The sequence below is a fragment of the Strix aluco genome, chromosome 22, assembly GCF_031877795.1.
Source record: "Strix aluco isolate bStrAlu1 chromosome 22, bStrAlu1.hap1, whole genome shotgun sequence".
NCBI lineage: Eukaryota > Metazoa > Chordata > Aves > Strigiformes > Strigidae > Strix > Strix aluco.
Window position 1 is genome coordinate 5,792,472 of NC_133952.1, and position 18,353 is coordinate 5,810,824.

General features: G+C 46.7%; 1 protein-coding gene across 4 annotated transcripts; it reads right to left on the bottom strand.

The window, feature by feature from the left end:
- Positions 1 to 7,217: 7,217 nt before the first annotated feature.
- CORT (cortistatin) lies at positions 7,218 to 18,334 on the bottom strand. Of its 4 annotated transcripts, none has more exons than XM_074847905.1 (7): positions 17,253 to 18,334; positions 15,338 to 15,462; positions 13,801 to 14,560; positions 12,709 to 13,077; positions 12,120 to 12,274; positions 10,726 to 10,821; positions 7,218 to 7,561 (listed from the first exon to the last, which is right to left on the bottom strand). In XM_074847905.1, exons 5-7 carry the CDS (start codon positions 12,237 to 12,239, stop codon positions 7,346 to 7,348), a joined length of 432 nt encoding a protein of 143 aa, XP_074704006.1. In that variant the 5' UTR covers positions 12,240 to 12,274; positions 12,709 to 13,077; positions 13,801 to 14,560; positions 15,338 to 15,462; positions 17,253 to 18,334; the 3' UTR covers positions 7,218 to 7,345. The 4 variants fall into 4 exon arrangements, with proteins under 4 accessions (XP_074704006.1, XP_074704005.1, XP_074704004.1 ...); XM_074847904.1 differs by having other exon boundaries at positions 15,271 to 15,462; XM_074847903.1 differs by having other exon boundaries at positions 13,801 to 15,462.
- Positions 18,335 to 18,353: the final 19 nt, after the last annotated feature.

The window sequence follows — 18,353 nt, forward strand, 5'->3', positions numbered from 1 at the left end:
CCTCCTCTAGCAGATGGAGCTTCCTTGTGTTCCGTGTCTGTACTCTGCCCTGGGAAGTTCCCAAGGGCTCAGGAGGCTGGCTCCAAATTTCCAAAGTGCTCCTTGTTATTTATGGTTTCTGCACTCATGCTAAGTCTTTTCAAATAATTTGGAAATAATCCCCTTAATGCTAGGGCAGTGTTTGCCCATGACATCTCATTTACCAGGCAGTCTATCTTCCCAGAGAGGTGAAGTCTAGTTAAATGCTTCTGAGGGACAGGGCAAGTGTCTGTATCTGCCCATTAGAAAATGGGATGGGACTCAGGAAAACGATTCTCCTCAAATCTCTCAGCCTTCATTACAATTCTTCTTTTAAGTGCCAGCTCTGATTTATGGCCTGTCATTCAGAAGCTACGAAGGCCTGCAGCCAGAACTGACCAGCTGTCAGAAGAGGGCTTACAGAAACAGGAAACATATTAACCTGTCTCTCTGCCTGCCTAGATCCCGCAACTGATACAGGAGCTGACACAGATGGGCTGTTCTCAAGCACGTTGCTTCCACCAAGAGCATTGCTTGGGGCTGTGACTTCTCGAAGGTGGAGACACCAGAACCAAGTGAAGATTCCCCAGGTGCAGTAATTTGGACATAGCCATTATCTTGTGTCCCAAGAGACTTCCTGGATTGTGGTCCCCATCCTCCTGCTTGCTTCCCGCAGGAACTTTGATCCATTGGCCGGGACTTTGGTTTGTCTCCTGTTAAATAGGAATGATCATTCTTGTTTGATGCACAAGGATGGTGGCAAAGGTGGATCATCTCACGAGGACTCCTTCATGAAAACTGTTAGTTAAATAAAAATGGAAGCAACTACTCATCTGAAAAGAAGAATATGCAGATACAGATATGCACAGTCACTTTCTCCTTGTAGTAATAACACTCAGTAATCTCGTATTTTATACCAAGCCACATTAATAACATAAGAAGATTGACAAAATGCAAGCCCACCTGTGACTAAATGGTTAAAGGGAGAGAGGACATTCCCTTACCTCCCTCTATTGGGTTTATGTACACTCTCACACAGCTTCTGAGTCACACACTATTGAGACAGCTTTGCAATATGGAGACATTCCCATTTTTGTTCTGGAATGGAGCAAATGGCCACCAGTGGCATTTCTTCTCAGTTATTCTGCTTCTAGCCCACTCTGTCCCACAGCATGACAAGCTGCCTTCCAGCACAGAACAGGGTTCAGTTATCCTTTTCGGAAGAGCAATCATACAGCACTTTCCAGCCCGCTGGCTCCCAGCAGTGGGTAAATTCATCAGTTCATAGATGAAGATGAACATTGTTTGCAAGCCAATATTTTAGAGCACTAAGACTGCTGTTTGCTCCCCATGGTACCGGGCTCCTAAAGTGCAAATCCATGGCTTTTTAGGCAGCTGCAGCTCCCTGTCTGTACACCTGCACCTAAGCTTCTGGCAGGGCACGTCTCACCATGGGACCGATTTACCTCTGACTAGATTAGCAGCACAAGGCCAAGGACAGAGGCAGAGCTCTCAGAGTGAAAAAGGCTTACGTGGAGACATGTCCTGACCTCGGGGTTTCACTCTAAGCAGGGGACTCCCTGCACAGAGTCTTGTTCCAACTGGAAGAGTTAAAAGCTCTGTATAAAATATTATCACAGAAATACTCTCCCTTTCTCTATTAATTAAGCTGCTGCCTGGGCTAGGTTCACTAACTAATGCAGACCAATACACCCAGTGCTATCTAGACAATCTGCTCTTGTTCAAATACATAAAGTCACAGCAAAATCAACCACATCTGAAGACTCTTCCTTGTATGCACCAGTGACCAAAGCTACAATGCGTCTACAACGATGGACTCTCAAACCATCATCTAAGGGACCAAAAGTCTCCTGGACAATTTCTGGAATGTACAAACCAGGAGTAGCAAGCTTTCCACAGCCATAAATCCTCGGCTTCTTCCTCTCTGTCAAGAAGAGACTAAAATACACCAGCCAAGCACAGCCCAGTGAAATTGAAGACATTTTGAACAGCAGACTTGCCTAACCAGCAATCTTACAATAGGAAGTGGGCCTGACCTCAAGCCAAATTCAACAAGGCCCCAGCTGTAAACATTGCTTATAATTTTATTCTTTTTTTTTTACACTAAACATTAATTAGTTTAAAACAAGAGTCCTCCAGGTCCCCAAGGTACTGCTAGAACAGAAATTCCTCATTCCCAGCTGAATGCCCCAAGCCCAGGGAAACAGTATGCTCTCCTCTGGCACAGCTACTTATTCCCTTGTGTGCTGTGGTCCTGCTAGACAACAACCCTCTTTCAGCCCAGCCTACCACTTAAGACTAAGACATTCTCTAGGGAGGTAGAAGACACAGATTTGAGTTGTTCAGATTTCCTTCACCTCCCAAATGCTTCCTCTGAGACTTTCTATGAGCCCTATACAATTTTAACAAGTGGGAAGCAGACAGGCTGGAAGGTTTGAATCTAGATTCAAACAGCTCTCTCCAAAGCTCCTATCCTAAGGGACTGAAACGCTGGGTTTTTTTCATCTGGTATCTCCCTCCCAAGGCTGCAAAATGAGATACAAATCTAAGAGAGAGCGCTCAGTCAGCTCCAAAGGTGCTGGAGTTAGCAAGGAGGAATACACAGATCAGACATGCCTGTTACAAGGCGGCTCACAGGCTCAGCACAGGTAGTTAAACTGATCTCCCTCTGCATAGGGTACAGCTGCTCCTCAGTAGTCTGGGTTACAGGCTGACAGCTTCTAGAGTCTCTGCTTGTATCCCCAAGCTTCTCCAGAGGGCTTATTCACACAAGCTGATTAACAGCAGCGTGCTGTTCTCCATTAGCTCCTGTCTCACTTCCATCTCTCAAATCCTTGTTGGAACAGCAGAGCGCACCTTCTGATTTCCCATCTCTCAGGCATTTACAGCATACAGACCTCCTCAATACAGTTTCACCAAAAAGCACAACACATTAACACTGCCTGTCCTTCTGACCTAGTCCACAAAAAGTACAGTGCTCTGGCAACTCCCTCTCACTCCCTGGCATCCTCCTCTCAAATCCCTGCAAGTTCTATCAGGGTTCAGCAAAGACAGGAAAATCCACTGTGTAAGACATCCTCCCAATTCACCAAGAGGTCATTTGTACTCAGGATTTCCTCTGTTGCACATGACTTACGTGAAGCTACTGTACATTCTGAATGGTCAAGGTACTAACTTCTTTCACTGAGCAGTCTTCATGGACTATAAAATGCATTTACAGCCTTCTGTTGCTGAGGGGTTTGGGAATACTGGAGCTCAGAGAATTAAGTGAAGTTAAATCTTCAAAGCCCACTTCACAAGTAAGAGAAGCTTTCAGAGCTCAGAGAACAAGGTCACTGAACAAACTATTTATAGTGAGCAACAACTAGACAGTGAACAAATGCCTTATTTGACCTGTATTATTCTTCCACTCACCAAAACCTAGCGTGGCAGGAATGTCAGCAGAGCCACAGGCAGAGGTACACGTGGCCTCATGGTTCAAACAAGACACAGAGCAATGTGTCTTGGATCAGTATTTCCCACCATCAAGTCCAAGGCATAAGGCAAATATCCTAGCCCATACTGCCAAGAAAGATATATAACAGCAGTGCTTCTGTGTCACAGGGATGCCGTCAAGCTTGTTGCTATCTAAACCACCAATTTATCAGATGAAGGTTGTCAAAAACAAGCATCCTGTCAGAACACATTCTGTGAGCCACTACATTGATCTATGACCAACAGCAACAGCAGAATTCACTTGACTCAGTGCAAACCCAGTTAATCTTTTCCCAGTTTGTATCTGACTGCTTATATGCCATCAGCCTCAACACAATTTTTTTTAAATAAATGGGCTCACTGCTTTTCAAACACACATTTAGTGTTTCTAAGAAGAGCCGAATATGCTAACAACATAAGACAAAAGACACCCTGTGAAACCTCCTGCTTCATTCTCCCTGCAATACTATGTTTAACTTTAATTTGCTGTATCTGTAATCAATGCTAAAGGTGTCTCAGGCTACGCATTGTTCAAGAATGACAGACATGTGATCACCAGACTAGGCAGTGCTGTTGTGTTCCCACTAAATTTAACTCCATTTGCCAGCTACCTGCAGACAGAGAGTTATTTTTGTGAAGTCTGGTCAGATTGCAACTCTCTCCTTTGTCCGAGGCTGAAAATGCACACAGTGACATATTGATTTCCTGCTAGCTTACCTGACAGTATATATTAAAACAAGATCTGTACTACTAAAAGCACGTACAAGCAAGTCACCGTGGAGAGTACTAAATTTCAAATTAATACCTCCCTAGTTCCTCTGTCATATCTGTCCACATATGCACATGTTTTGGTCTCAGACTAAATGAGATTTACATTGTTTTCATCGAAGAATAAGCTACCTTGGACTACTTCACATTTATCATGGGATAAGATACGCACATACAGAGTCACCCCTGGGTACTGAATATGCTGTAGGTTCAGAGCTGAGCTTGTCCCCTTGATAATTTTTTCACTCGCCTGCAGCTCGATGCATAAGTATGAACTAACTTGAGGTTTAAAAAAATAAAAAAATACAGTGAATACCACTGGACTGTGCATTGAATTAGGTGAGGTCAGCACTGTGTGTGCTAGCTGACTTTAAATGTTTGCCTTCCAGCTCCTTTTTTTACTTTTCAATGTGTCTTTTTCACTTTTTTAAGAATCTGGAGATAGCTCACAGGTATTATCCATGTGCCCATACACACACACAATTATTCTGAGCTGTGACAAGATTTTAAAATGCATTGGCTATTGCATCTGAGAAAGAAATAACACACTCTTGCCCCCTTCTACTTGACATACACCATTATAAGACTCACAATTCTTTTATGAAAATTTAAATAGAAAATGCCCATATATGACGTGATTTATAAACTTCGTTAAGCCCCTCCCACTGAATCTGATTTATCATGCTACACTCCCTAATATTAAATGCCGTCATTAGACAGGATCTCACATTGCTTCAGTCTCAGCACACTGACTTACCAAGGAAACTGCAAAATTAAATCCAACTCAAACACTGATTTCAGCATTGATGAAAGAAGCTGCCTCAACTGTGTTGGCCCCTATCCACAGCACGTGCACTGGCGATGCAGACTTCCTGCTTGGTGCTCAGCCAGTGTGCCTCAGCCTACGTTAGCAGGAACCATCTGTAGGGATGAAAGAAGAGTTCAACTTCCAAATTTACTTCCAACCTTGAGAGCAGCCAGGCTACTCTCCTGTCCAGGAACCACTAAATAATACAGCATACAGTTTGCTGAACACACAGTCTCTGTTAGGGGCAATCCCTATGTCCATGTGCTGTGTTTCTTGTTTCCACTAGACAGTGTCTTGAACATTATTATCACAGACAAGGTTTAGTGCTGGATAAAAAGGCAACTCTTAGAGAACACTTCTAATGTACTAGCATCCCGGTTGGTCTCATACTGCTACACAGGTCTTAGTAACAGTAATGGCTATAATTAGCTCTTATACAGCACTTGTCACCTACATATCTTAAGAAAAACTATAAAAAGAGTCAAGAGATATCACCCCATCTTAAAGACAGGGAAACTGAGGTATTGAAAGGGAGGTAATGATAAAATGCAAATGCCAACAAAGTGAGACATAAAACCAGGTCTCCTGTGTCCTAGCTGGGTGCTCCAGGCAACACAGTTGGAAAGCTCCATATCCCATTACCCATATACTGAGTCGCTGAGTTCCCCCAGCAAGGATCTTATTTTTCATTATGGAGTGAAAAATAAAATAAGCCACAGGGCTCTAACTCCTCCTGCAAGCCAGAGACACACAGCCAGAAATTTCTACAGCAAACACCACAGTGAAAATGCAGCCTGACACAGAGCATCGTGGCAGCGGCAAGCCAGCCTGTCTAGGTGCCGGAGTGGTTGTATCACTCATTATTCAGGGAGAGCGAGGGAGTTGGAAACATTACTTCAACAGTAAGAAAACAGGCTGGCTGCTGATTAATCCAAAATGCTTCTGTTGAGAGGAGCGACCTCATGGTCACTGGCCTCCAAAAACAAAATGTAAAGGTTCAAAAGCAAGCCACTACAAATAACTACCTTTTAGTTCCCACCACTGGTCAGTCAGGCCTTGGAGACAGGCTCAGTAACGTACAGCTGGTCATTCCCAGCAATGTAATATAGCTCTGAAACTCAACTTGTCAATACTAAGAATTAAAGCAAATAGAGCAACTGAATTTCATACCTTTTTTTTTTTTTTTTGCCAGTATGCAAGACCAAGGCCTCAGTAGTCTCCTTTACAGAGAAATATATGTGCTGAACTCAAACATATCTACCTTTCATATCTCTACACTACTGCCAGTTCTAAAAGTAAGGTTCAAAAAGGTCAGCAAGCCAAAAGAAACAAAACAGCAGGCCCTACTACTCTCCAGACAGCAAAAGGCACCCAAGAAGATACGGAAATCAGGTGGTTTCTGTTTTTTTAAGCAAGATGTCAAGACACCAAGAAACCACGAGAGAACCAGAGCAGAGTCTGAGCTGTTGGCCACAGGGTCACAGCCAGATTATTTCAATCCACTTCAGATGCAGAGCCCAGCATTTCAGATGCACATACAGCCCTCACGCTGTGGAGACACCTGCTGGCAAACCAAAAGTGGGCCAGAGCCAGGCTCTGGGCACATCTCCCCCTCCCACGTTCCTAGCACCCCCAAACAATGCCCCTGCACCCCTCACCTATGGAGCACTGCCTGGGTGCTTCACTCAGCCACCCCCAAGTCACAGCCAGCATGGAAAGGACAGGGGCCTGCTGTCCCACATGCCTGGGACCAAACCATCCTTTCCAAATCGTGGTACAGCACCTCATCCTGACCCGGGGTTAGCACTGAGGGCCCTCTCCACAGGGCACAACCAGCGCCTGGGCCTCACCCACACACTCACCTGGTCCCTCAGAGGCTGAGGGGGCAGCTGCAGCAGCTTTAAGGACGGCTGTGCCCTGTTCCCAGTGCGGGGCTCCTCCCCACTCCTCAGCCCCGCCACACACCCCTCCCTCACTGCTGTGAAGCCCCTTTCCAAAATGGCCGCCCCCCACCATGGCTGCCCCACAAGATGGCCGCCACCACCACCTCTGACGGCCCTCAGTGCAGCCACGCATGCCCCGCACCACCCCGGCCCGGCCCGGCGGGGCGCAGAGAGGCAGAGACGAGTCCCCGAGGCGCCATGCTTTATTCTCAGGGGTGGAGAAGAAAAGGAAGGGAGCTCGGGGGATGGGGCAGTCAAGGGGAGGGGAGGGTGTTCACAGGCAGGCGGCCCGGCAGGGCCAGGCCAGGCAGCACTAGCAGGAGGTGAAGGTTTTCCAGAAGAAGTTTTTGCAGGGGGCTTTGCGGTCCCTCTGCGATAGCTGGGCGAGTCGCCCCAGCACCACCCGCTCCTCCTCCAGCTTGCCCTCCTCTTCCATGTCGGGGGAGGCTGCCTCGCGTCCCGCATCCACGCTGTCCAGCAGGCCCGCCAGCATCTTCAGGATGGCGTCCTTCCGGACTGTGCTCTGTTCCTGTGGGCAGAGAGCAGGGGAAGGTGACAAACGAAGGCCATGTCCCCCACGGTCGTCAAGGCAGGGGGATGTTGCAGGGTGCAAACATCCCCCATGGGGTCCCTTCTCCTTTCCCTGCCTGCCCTGGTGCCCTTCCCATTGGCAGAGCTGTGCTGGAGCCAAGGAATCTGTGGCTGCAGAGGTCATTCCTCCCTTCTCCAGTCCCATGTCCAGCTCAGCCAGCTGAATAGGGAGAGGCACACGTGCCGTGTTATAACTGGAAAAGAGCTGCTAACAAATAAGCATGAATTGTCTGTAAAGTCCCTTTGCTGCCTGCACTAATTAAATTTCAGTGAATGCCAAGCTGCCTTCTCTCCTAGCAAGCCCGTGCTCCTGTCACTGCTCTGACTGCCTGGCATCCGCTGTGGGAAGGTCAGGGAAGAGGCAGAGAGTCCCAGGCAATATTAAATCAAGCACACCAGGGGCTGCAACCCACCGTAAAATGCTGAGAATGAAATGCAACAAAGGAGAGGGCTGGGTTGGTGGGAAGAGAGACGTCCTAAGTATCTGGAGAAAATATTTAATTAGTGGAGACAGGCAGCTTGTATTTCCAGAACTAGAACCCATATTCAATAGCCTGACCTTGGGGGAAGGCAGAATGAAAGAGGAGTTGCTGAGCTCCATCCCTCTGCCATACCAGCATACGAAAGAGCATAGCCTGTGGTTTGGGGCTTGAGGGATTTTTGTCAGTAACAAGCTGTGAGTTATCCTGTTTCTCTTAAGTTTACATCCAGCAAATCTGAGGAATTACCTCTTGCCTGAGCATTCCTCGTTTCTGCAACTCATCAGCAGAGGCAGCTGGTACTGGACAAGCTGGAATAGATGGCTTGACAGGAACAGATCCTGTTTCCCATGAGGGTGGGAATCTTGGAAGCACATTTCCACATCACTTCTCACAAATGCCATGTTTAACTGCTGGGACTGCTGTATCTGCTGGCTCTGTCAGCACCAGCATTTGCTAAGGACCACTTGGTGAGCAACTCAGAAGATGGATAAATAGGCAGCAGCAATTATTCTGAGTTTATGGATTTTTTTAATCACTTTCTTAGCTCTAGTAATTAACCCTGCTTCCACACAAGAGAAACTGAGGCACAGAAAAATTACATGCTATGTTTGTAGCAGAAGAAAAGATAAAAGGCAGTTTGTGCCTGTCCTGATTCCTACTCCTACGCTGCAAGTAGAGAAATGTCTTGAGCCTTTGGGAGATGGACTGGAACTGGGGAACCCAGCTAAATGTGTCTCCTGGGTCATGTCTTCCTCATAAGGTTCTTTCCTAGCTGTAAGCACTATGTTTTGGAATAACCTGCTCGAAGCAGAGCCAGCAGCTTCAGATTCAGGGGTAAGGAAGGCAAAACTCAGCCTGCTATTAGGGGATATTCCTTACACATGATCAGCTGTGGCTGTTAGTGAAACTTGGGAGCTCTTCCCCTCCACTAATCCATCGCTAACACCCTTTCTGCTTATAGCTGTTCCCAAGCTACAAGAGATCCAGACTCTTTGGCAGCAGCTAGAGATCTTAGCACGGGTGGGTTGCAGCACATCTTTGGGTACCTGCTCAACTCCCTGTACTACATCCATCAGTGTATCAGAATGTGCAGATCTTTCTTTTGCATTGTTATGGATTTCATGGTGGTTTATATATGAAATCCCAGTATTCTTCATACTTAAAACATCTGTCTGAGTTACAGCAGTGGTGACTGTAGGGATCGGTTCATCAGTATCTAACAATTTTGCAGTTTGTAGAATGCTCCAAAGAGAATCATTATAACTATTACATCATTATTTTGTAAGCAACAGTGTGTGGAAGACTAAGAGTCATTACACTTGAATTAATTTTTACCAAAGCCTTATTTACCAATTTATTCCCTACAACTTGTTTCTTTTTTCCCAGCATTTGCACCAGAAAGAGTTTACTTTTTAAGTACTGGATTTGTTATTGTAAGAATGTACAGCTGAAAGTTTACAGTTATCCCCAGAAGGGTTAATCTCAGCCAGCTGCAGAAGCCCTGATCTCTACAGAACGCTAGCCCTAGCACCTCACACTGCAAACGTTTCTTTCTTGCAGCCAGTTTTGTTGTTAATGGCATGTGAGCCCACTCCTGAAGCAGCAAGACACTGATGGATGAGCTGGAGCCAACGCTAAGACAGAAAAACCGATGTAGATACACACAAAGGAGTAGTTCCTTTGAAACCAACATTGGGATCCTTCACTTCTCTGGGTAGCTCCTCTGCAGGAGTGAAATAACAGCAGCCTTACGGATGCAGCTGTGAACCGGACCGGCAGAGTGCGGGGTGAGGAACCACGGCTCAGCAGAACATCAGGGATGGCAAAGAACATGCAGGTGAGAACTGCGGGGCGAGGGCAAGCGGAACAGAGCACTTGCTTGTGATTTTGTTGTGCTATTGCTTCCTACCTCTTTGGCCTCTTAGGGTAATAGTCCAGCAAAACAAAGTTATTATAGCACTATAGCCATTATAATATTAGAGTTTTGCAAGTTGGTAGGATAATTATATTGCTATAATAAGTTCTGCCACTGCATAGAGCTGTGCTGGTTCAGAGTGTAATTATTCTAGCAGAACTATGTCAGTATAACTCCCCTTGTGAATACTACTGTGGAAAAAGCAATTTTATTCTGATATAATTACTTCATTTATTATTCCTCTGTTACTTTCCTACTGAACCCATCTTTTAAACATTCGTCCTTCCCATGAGTCCTATTTAAAATATCATCTCCCTTGATCATTTTACCAATTACGTATCTTTTCTCTCCCTCCCTAGTACTCTGCTTTATTCTCTCATGCTGTACTCTTTCAGCAATATTATTTTCTCCTTTTCCTCCTCTTGGCTCTGTTCTTTTTGCCAGCTTTTGCTTAGCTCAGACTTCAGTTTTGCAGCTCTCTGGCATCTGCCCTGGTACCCTTCCTAAATAAAGTGACTAGTAAGCTGTAGCAATAGCCTGTGCTTCAGCAGTGCATGAAGCCATAGTGCCTTGGAATATAGAGGGGTGGAAGAGTTGTTTGCATCAGGTAAAGCCTAATTGCCCTTATTAACCCTCCCTTGGCTCCAGCCTGCTTCTGCGTGCTCCCACCTCACCCAGCTGCTGCCCAGGGTGCATTATACTCACCCTAGTGCTCTGTATTGCAAGTCTCTCTTCTCCGGGCAGTGCAGTGGCTCTCACACTCCACACCAGCAGCAGAACGGACACCAGGCTGGCCACCAGCTGCATGATGTACAGGCTGTGACTACTGTGCTGAATGAGGAAGACTGGGAGAGGGAGCTCTTTCTGGGCTCTCTTCTGCCTCAGACAATGGCTGCAGCCCCTTTTATAGCCCTCCCCCTAGCCCAGTGGGTGACGCAAACAATTAAGTCTATATCAAAGGCAAATTAGACTTTGGAGAGGTTGTTAACACTTGGCTGCTTGAGTGGGATACTTCAGTGCCTCTGGGCTTTCCATGTGCCAGACCTGCAGAGACTGAGGACGCAAAGATTTGGGACTCTCCAGTAACATGCTATTTCTTCAGTCCGAGAAATTGTAGGCACTATCTGTGCCTCTCCTAGTTAGCTGAATTCTGCTTGGAAAAAATGTTGGAGAGAATAGGCCACCAGCTTGCACAAACCTATGGCCAATGCTGGATGATTCAGAGGGAAGAGGTAAAACTTCTGGCTACCAGTACCTAGATATGGGCTTGAACCCTCAGCCTGTGTGTCCAGACAGCTCCAGGCTCTAGGGGTATTTGGATCTGGATCTCTGCATCCAGTGATGCATCTCACTGTGGAATGCCAATATGCCTGGCTTTCCCTTTACGGTAACATGGGGACATGGGCTGCAGCTATGCAGTAATACAATCTATCTTGCAAATGTACATAAGACTACCTGGAAGCAAATTGGAGGTCACTGGTTTTTGTTCCTAGTATTGTTTCAATATGTCTTGAACCTATCCCAGAAGTACAGGTCAACACAGTGAATCCTGATTTGGAGACGCTGTGTTTAAATGTATTAAATGGCAACTAAAGTACTGAAAGGCTGGTCAGAGCTAGAGCTGTTCTGCTCAGTGAGGCTTCAGAAAAGGCTCATGGTATGCCAGCACTGACTACAGGCTGCTTGGAGTAAGTTCCTACCACTTTTGATCTCTGGTTAGCAGTTAATAATGCTTCTTCCTTTGCCCAAAATGCTGTCCTACCAGTGAGATGGGTTTGTGGGCCAGCAGAAGGTGCTATTAAGCACTGCTACGTGCTTTGCATTGTCCCCATCATGCAGGGATGGCATCCACTGTCACACACCTGTGAGATGCAGAGACAGAGCTAAGATCCCATCTCACCACTAGCCCTTTCTCCAGAAGAACTCGCCTCAGGTCAGTCCTTTTCTGACCCTAACAACAAACGACAGTCAAAAGGTAAATTGTTATCCTAATTTAGCACATAAAATAAACCCACAGTGAGGTGACTTGGCCAAGGGGATGCTGTGGCAGAACTAAGAGCAGAAGGCAGAAAAACCTGTTCCCCACTTCTACCACTTACCAACATTACAGTTCCTGGAAATAGCACAATGAAGCTTTGCCTGCAAATAATCCAGCTCCTAATGCCAGTTACACCACCCTGGATGCTCTTGAGGGAAAAGATGCCATCACTTCCATGCATATTTGAAAAGAAATGCTGGATTCCCTCCCTGAAAGCTAGAAAGAAAAAACCTTTTCTGAGTCATAAGGACTTGTGGGGAAAGGTGACAATCTAGCAATTTCTAGTAACGAATTTTCCTCAGAAAACTTTGTAATGTCATTGTTTCTCCATGCCCCCTCCCCTCCCCTCTTTGTAAGAGCTGGCTTTCGCGCAGCACTTTCAGAGGAAGCATTATCTGTTTCCTTTTAAACTGATCTCACTAGTTTATCAGAATTGCTGTTAGCCCTTTGTAATGGATTCTGTCAAACACTTCCCAGCCAGTCTGGGGCTCGAGACAGAGAGCAGTGAAGTACCAGGCTTCAGCAAGCAGACAAATCACAGGGACTTGCCAAATGACCCACAGCCAATTTGCTCCAGGAGAGGTAAAAGTGGAAGAATAGCAAATGGAGAAAGCACATTTGGTTGCTCAAGGGGAACAAAGGGCAGGTACCTGTGAGTGTGAGATGTGCCTGGGCTGACAGGCAGGTGGGCGGTGAATCCCATACTGGTGGTTACGAGGCAGGACTGAACCTCGTGGGCCTACTAGCCCAAAAGCTAGACAGACAGCAGGAGCAGTGCAGCCAGGTCTCCATGCTGGGGCCCATCTGGTCTAACCAAACTGCTTGTTCTAATAAATATGGTTTTGTTTGCAGCTTTGCCTTCTGGATGAGCTGTTTTCTATAATGCTTCATTGAGCGAATGGGGTCATAAGTATGACAATGCTCTTCTACCAAAAATGGGATGATGTGCTGAGCCAGAGATCAGCTTCTGGGGAGGCCCACAGGGATGTAAACAGTGACCAGGCTGCCGTGAATCTGTTCTGGGATTAAAGAGCAGTAATAAAATAATTGTTACCTCTTGAGGGGGCTGGCTTTGGAGAGCGTTTCTGCCAGCACCAAGCCTGTGGCCCTGTAGACAAGCACAGTGCAGCCAAAACCTGTACTTTTAGCTTGGGCAAGGCTGGGTGTCTCTTCCCAGCTGGGAGGGAGGGAGGGGAATAGGGACACATCGAAGCACTCATACTCTAGTGCACACAGTGGGACCGGATCTCTAAATCCAAACAAGTTCCCTCTGGGCTCTGCTACAGCATCCCTCAATATCAGACATCTCTTTTCCAGATTCCTTCGCCCTTCCCTTTCCTTACATTGCCTCTGTTGTTTCCCCTACATTAGTCCATCCTCCTCAAGTTCTGGTCCTCCGGCCCTTTTGCAGAGACCCTGCTGGTTCTGCTACCACTACTGCTGACCATCTCCTTTTCCAAAGGAAGTAAAATAACTCTGTGGTGATAAAATTTGCTCTTTTTAGTAACTGGAGAGTTCAATATATAGGAACAGGATTGTTCTTCATTCCTACTGTTCCCTATTCCCTGTCTCATTGGCTGTCTGACCTTTAAGAAGGCCCCAATTATTTTTTTTGCCAACCCTTAAATGCTTGTCACTCTGTACAGGAAAGGCTAAAGGTCATGCCTTGGAGGAATAAACATTTCTGACAATTCTTTCCTTGATTTCTTCTTGACACTTTCTCTCTCTGTTATCTGACTCACCCACTTAGAAGTCTTCTTCCTCGATGTTCTCTTCTGTCCGGAGTTGCACATGGTCTGAGTGGGTTTCTACCACTTTACAGTGAGGGTAGATCTATCTGAAATCAGCATGCCCATGAACACATCCCAGGGAGCCTGGTAAGGGTGGGGATGCTCCAGAAGGAAGTTCAGCATACAGCAACTTGAAAAGGCCTGGCTATCCAAGGATTTTGTCTCACAGCTTGGCTTCGGCAGAGATGCAGAGTGGCTTCAGAAGTACAGCAGAATATGCTTCCGCAGTCACAATAAGACAACCTCCATCTCTTTTTGATTAAGGGTGCACAAGCAACATGCAATGGAAGAGGTTTTATTGTTTAAGAAAGAGGCCCCTGACCTCTCCTCAGTGTGTCTGTACAGCAGTGAAGACTGGGCATTGCTGGAATACAACAGCTAAGACTACGTCTGGCACCAAATGCCACATTAAGGAATGAGATAATTTCTCAATTGCTTTCCTCTATGGCCTGGACATTTGCTGTCTCCTGCCCATTTGTTGCCTGGTCTGGGTTCAGATCACCGTGTCTTGAAGCACGTAGCAGAATTGCATCAGGCTTCCAGAACAAAGTCTGGTTCCCAAAGGTGAGGCACTCAGCTGCAGCTGAAGGAAGGGTCCAAATGCTTCTGCTTTCCTGTCATTGGAACCCTTTCTCTCTGCCCTCGAGAGTCCCTCGTTGCAAAGGCCAGTGCAATAAATAAAGCAACAGTCAGCTGACAGTTGTGAGCCTTCCTGGAAGAGGAAACCAATTTGTTCATGGGCCTGAAATCACAGCTCATTTATCAGGGCAGGCTTGAAGTATTCCCTGCACTGCGGTCCCCAGGGGCCTCCGAGGAGCATGCAGGTGGCCGTTCCAGCCACGGCTTTTCATCGGCACTAATCTAACAACCCCAAGGAAGAAACTGCCTGAGCGTGGGCTGGAGCCTACTGCTCCCACTCATCTCTGATAAGGGCCACAGAGCAGGTGCAGGGAGGAGGAGGAGGGGAGCACCGCAGGGATGCTGCTGTCAGAGCACGCATGACTCCAAGCCTGTTGCAGCTCTCTAGGGAGGCAGAGCGGGGGGAGTTGCGCTGCCTTCTCTGTCTGTCGACCCCAAAGGGACTGCTGGAGGATGAAGGGAGGGTGAGCATAACGCTCCAGTGGTATGCTCAAAGCCTTGTTATTTCAAAATGCATGCAAAGTTAAACATTTCAGGTACTCCACCAAAAATCTTCCTCAAAAATAACTACTTTCTATGAAACACTTCTCTTTCAAAATACTCTTATTTTCCACTGAAAATGCTTTGCCTGGCTCCAAGTAGGAGGCATTTCTGGCTGTGAAGCAGGCTGAGGATGCTTTGGGTTACCACCTACTGACATATAAACTGACCTCTGTCACACCCGACTTGTCCCGTTGGTGGCAAGATTGGCTGGATGAGACTTGGACAGAAACGATTCTTTACCATTTAGATTTCCTGAGGGATTGCACACGCACTGTGCCTTGTGGGGATTCAGTCAGCAAGAGCTCACCGGGGATGTTAACACATGGGACTGCACTGCCAGCACCGCAGGAGGGATCACTCGGCTGGGAGAGCTTTAAACAGGAATTCACGCGCTCCAGATCGTGTGGGGTTCGGGTTACTCCCCTCCTACAGCTGAAGGGGGATGAAACACATGCGGGGTCATCACATAGATAATCTTGCCCTTAAGCTCAGCACGCAGAATTAGCTTTGTTAAGCGAAGCCCTTCCCAGAGGTGCCCGGCCGTGGGCTGCTGCCGGAGCCTTCAGTACCAAGGAGAGGGCAGCCCCCTCCCGCGGGGTCCCCGCCAGCCCCCTGTCCCCACCCCTCATGCTCTGAACCCCCTGAGTCACGGAGCTGGCATCCTCGGAAGGCCTGCGGCTGAGATCCCTAACATTCATGATGATCCCCCCGCCTTTATCTGCCTCACACATCGCTGTGCTATAATTGAGATTCCCTGGCTCTCATTCCCCAACTCTTGCATGTTTTAAAAGCACTTCATCCTATACATGACCAGGAAAGAGCGTCACCTAGACTTCTCAGTATTTAACTTGGTTACATCTCTCATCTTACTTTTTAACAACATTTCATCAGACTCTTGCTAGACCTGAGCTGCTGTTTCATGCTTTTGTCCACACTTTTTCCTCTTCTTCCCCTACCGTTTTGTTAAAGGAACTTTCCTCTCCCTGAACTTGGTGGCACTTGTTATTACTTTTTTGACTGTTTGCTTACTGAGGCTGCTGTTCTCATGAAAGATGAATTGTCATTCCTACTTCGGTAGTCTCTTGCTCCAACCAAGCTCCATCAATAATTCAGCCAGGCCTCACTAACATTAGCTCTGGATGAATATGACACTCATGCCAATTAACTGGATGAAAGGGCTCAAGAAATACAGGCAAGAGATTTCTCTTAATATTTTTAAGCTCTTTTCTGAACTTTTAAAAATTGAGTTAGTTCAATGAGTAAAGCACAGAGTAGGGAGTCTGACACAGTTCAAAAGGCGCCAAGAGGCTTAAGCAATTGATGTACTGAAGCCCATCAGGCTGTTTCCTTGCTTGTCTCCACCTGCTCTGATATTACATTGTATGTTACTTAGGACAAAGCCTATCCCTGTTCACATGCTCCCAGCTTAATAAGATGCTGGAACATGGCTGCAGCATGTCTAGACAAACAACATCTTTATGGATCTTTGTTTATGAACAGCCTTGCTCGACTGGCCTTGGGCAAAAGCTAGCTAAATGTCAGGAAAAGTTACTCAAGTATTTTAGCTGCCCACCTGGAGACACCGCAGATTGCCTTCAAGTGTTCCGTGCTCAATTCTATACAAGGCCCCACTAGTTTTCTCCTGTTGGGTATTACTCAAATCACCAGTCTCTTTTCAATCCCTGGTGTCCTTGGCCACAGCAGCCTGGAGCATAACAGCTCAGACCTCACACATTTGTGGAAGGGATAATCAATCTGCAGACACAATTGCCTGAGAGACAACTGCCACACCATTCTAGCAAGTTAAACGGCACGTAGACCTTGTGGCAGCTCTTGGCACAGGGGTGACTTTAACAGTCATAAAGTGCTCAGAGCCACTCAGAAGGAACTAGCTCTAGATGCACAAACTCTTGCTGCATTGTTAATGAGCGCTTGATTCAGGCACTGATCTCTGTCTTCAACTATTGCAAGGCACGAAGTATTTGAAACTGCCTACAAAGAACAGTGATTTGGAGTGACTCAGAAACTATATATAGGACCCTATGGACAGAGTGTGTGACTTAGATGGCAAACAGCCTCATCTTCCTACTCTTATCACTGGCCACTCAGTGAATTTACAAAGTTTGGAGAGTGCTCAGAGAAACAGAAGGAATAATTAGCTGCGTGGAAGCTAGTAACAGGTTTGAGGAAGCTCTTTCCCTCCCGGGCATTGTTGTACTCACCAAGGGTGGGTGGAAGGCTTGAACTTGCTACTAGTTGGCAGCTGCTCTAAGGCCTTCCTGGACTACAGTCCTGGTCTTGATTCCCATTTTGGGGGAGAGAATGTGCCAGAGGTAGTTTTCTGTCAAGGATGAAGGGCTGAAGGGGGTTCAGGTCCCACAGCAATTTAAAGAGGAGTAGCTAGAACCAGCCTCCGTTACTGGTTTGTATTTTTACTGTAAAGAGCAGGACTTGAGCAATGAAAATGCCTCACTAGCCCTAACTAATCAGTAGCTGTGGGAGAAAAGAGACAGCTACCCAGATAATTAAGAGACAAACGGGGTGTGATCTTCTCAACACAAGAACACAGAAGAGATTCAGACTCACCTCTGCAGCTTAGCAATGCTTTGCAAACCCTTATGACCCCAAAGAAGCGGTACTGATACTGGTAGTAGAAGGGGGCATTGGGAAAGAAGTAGTAAGTCTCATCAGAAAGAGGAGAAAGTAGGAGGGTTGGTACCATCACCACAGAAGCCACTTGCTGTAGGCACCCAGTGGCTGCACCACCTATGCTGTTTGTAGGGCGCTATGGTAAAGCTCAACCCCAACTGTTGCAAAAGTCTGCTCCTTCTAGTTTTCTCTTATCAAGCCAAAAAGCCTCCCTCAGAAGCTTTTCTGTCTTCTCTTGATGCCACCTAGCGACTGCTCCCAGCCTGTTCAGCTTGAGCTCAGTACTTGGTTCAGGCTCTCAGAGCCACTAAGAAAAGGATGGTGCAACGGAGTGGGGCCACTGACAGGAATTACATGATGCTAGCAGGGAGGTGGGTAGCTAGAAACAGCCTGGAAAGCTGTACCAGGGGCAGTATTTGGACTAGAGAATAGTTTGGATAGAGGGTGCTGACTTCTGCAGCATGGAGGATGGCAGAAGCTGGAGCCATTAGGCAGTCAGGTTACAACACAAAACATGCAACGGGACCACTCTTCAGAGCTTATTTTTGATCGTAACTTGTCATCCCTAGAGACAAGGGAGAGAGGAAGTCAGACCAACTACAGAGCGCCTCTGCATGTCTTCTGACAAGCACAACACACTTTCAGGATCTCTGTTTCCACCCCACACTCTCCCC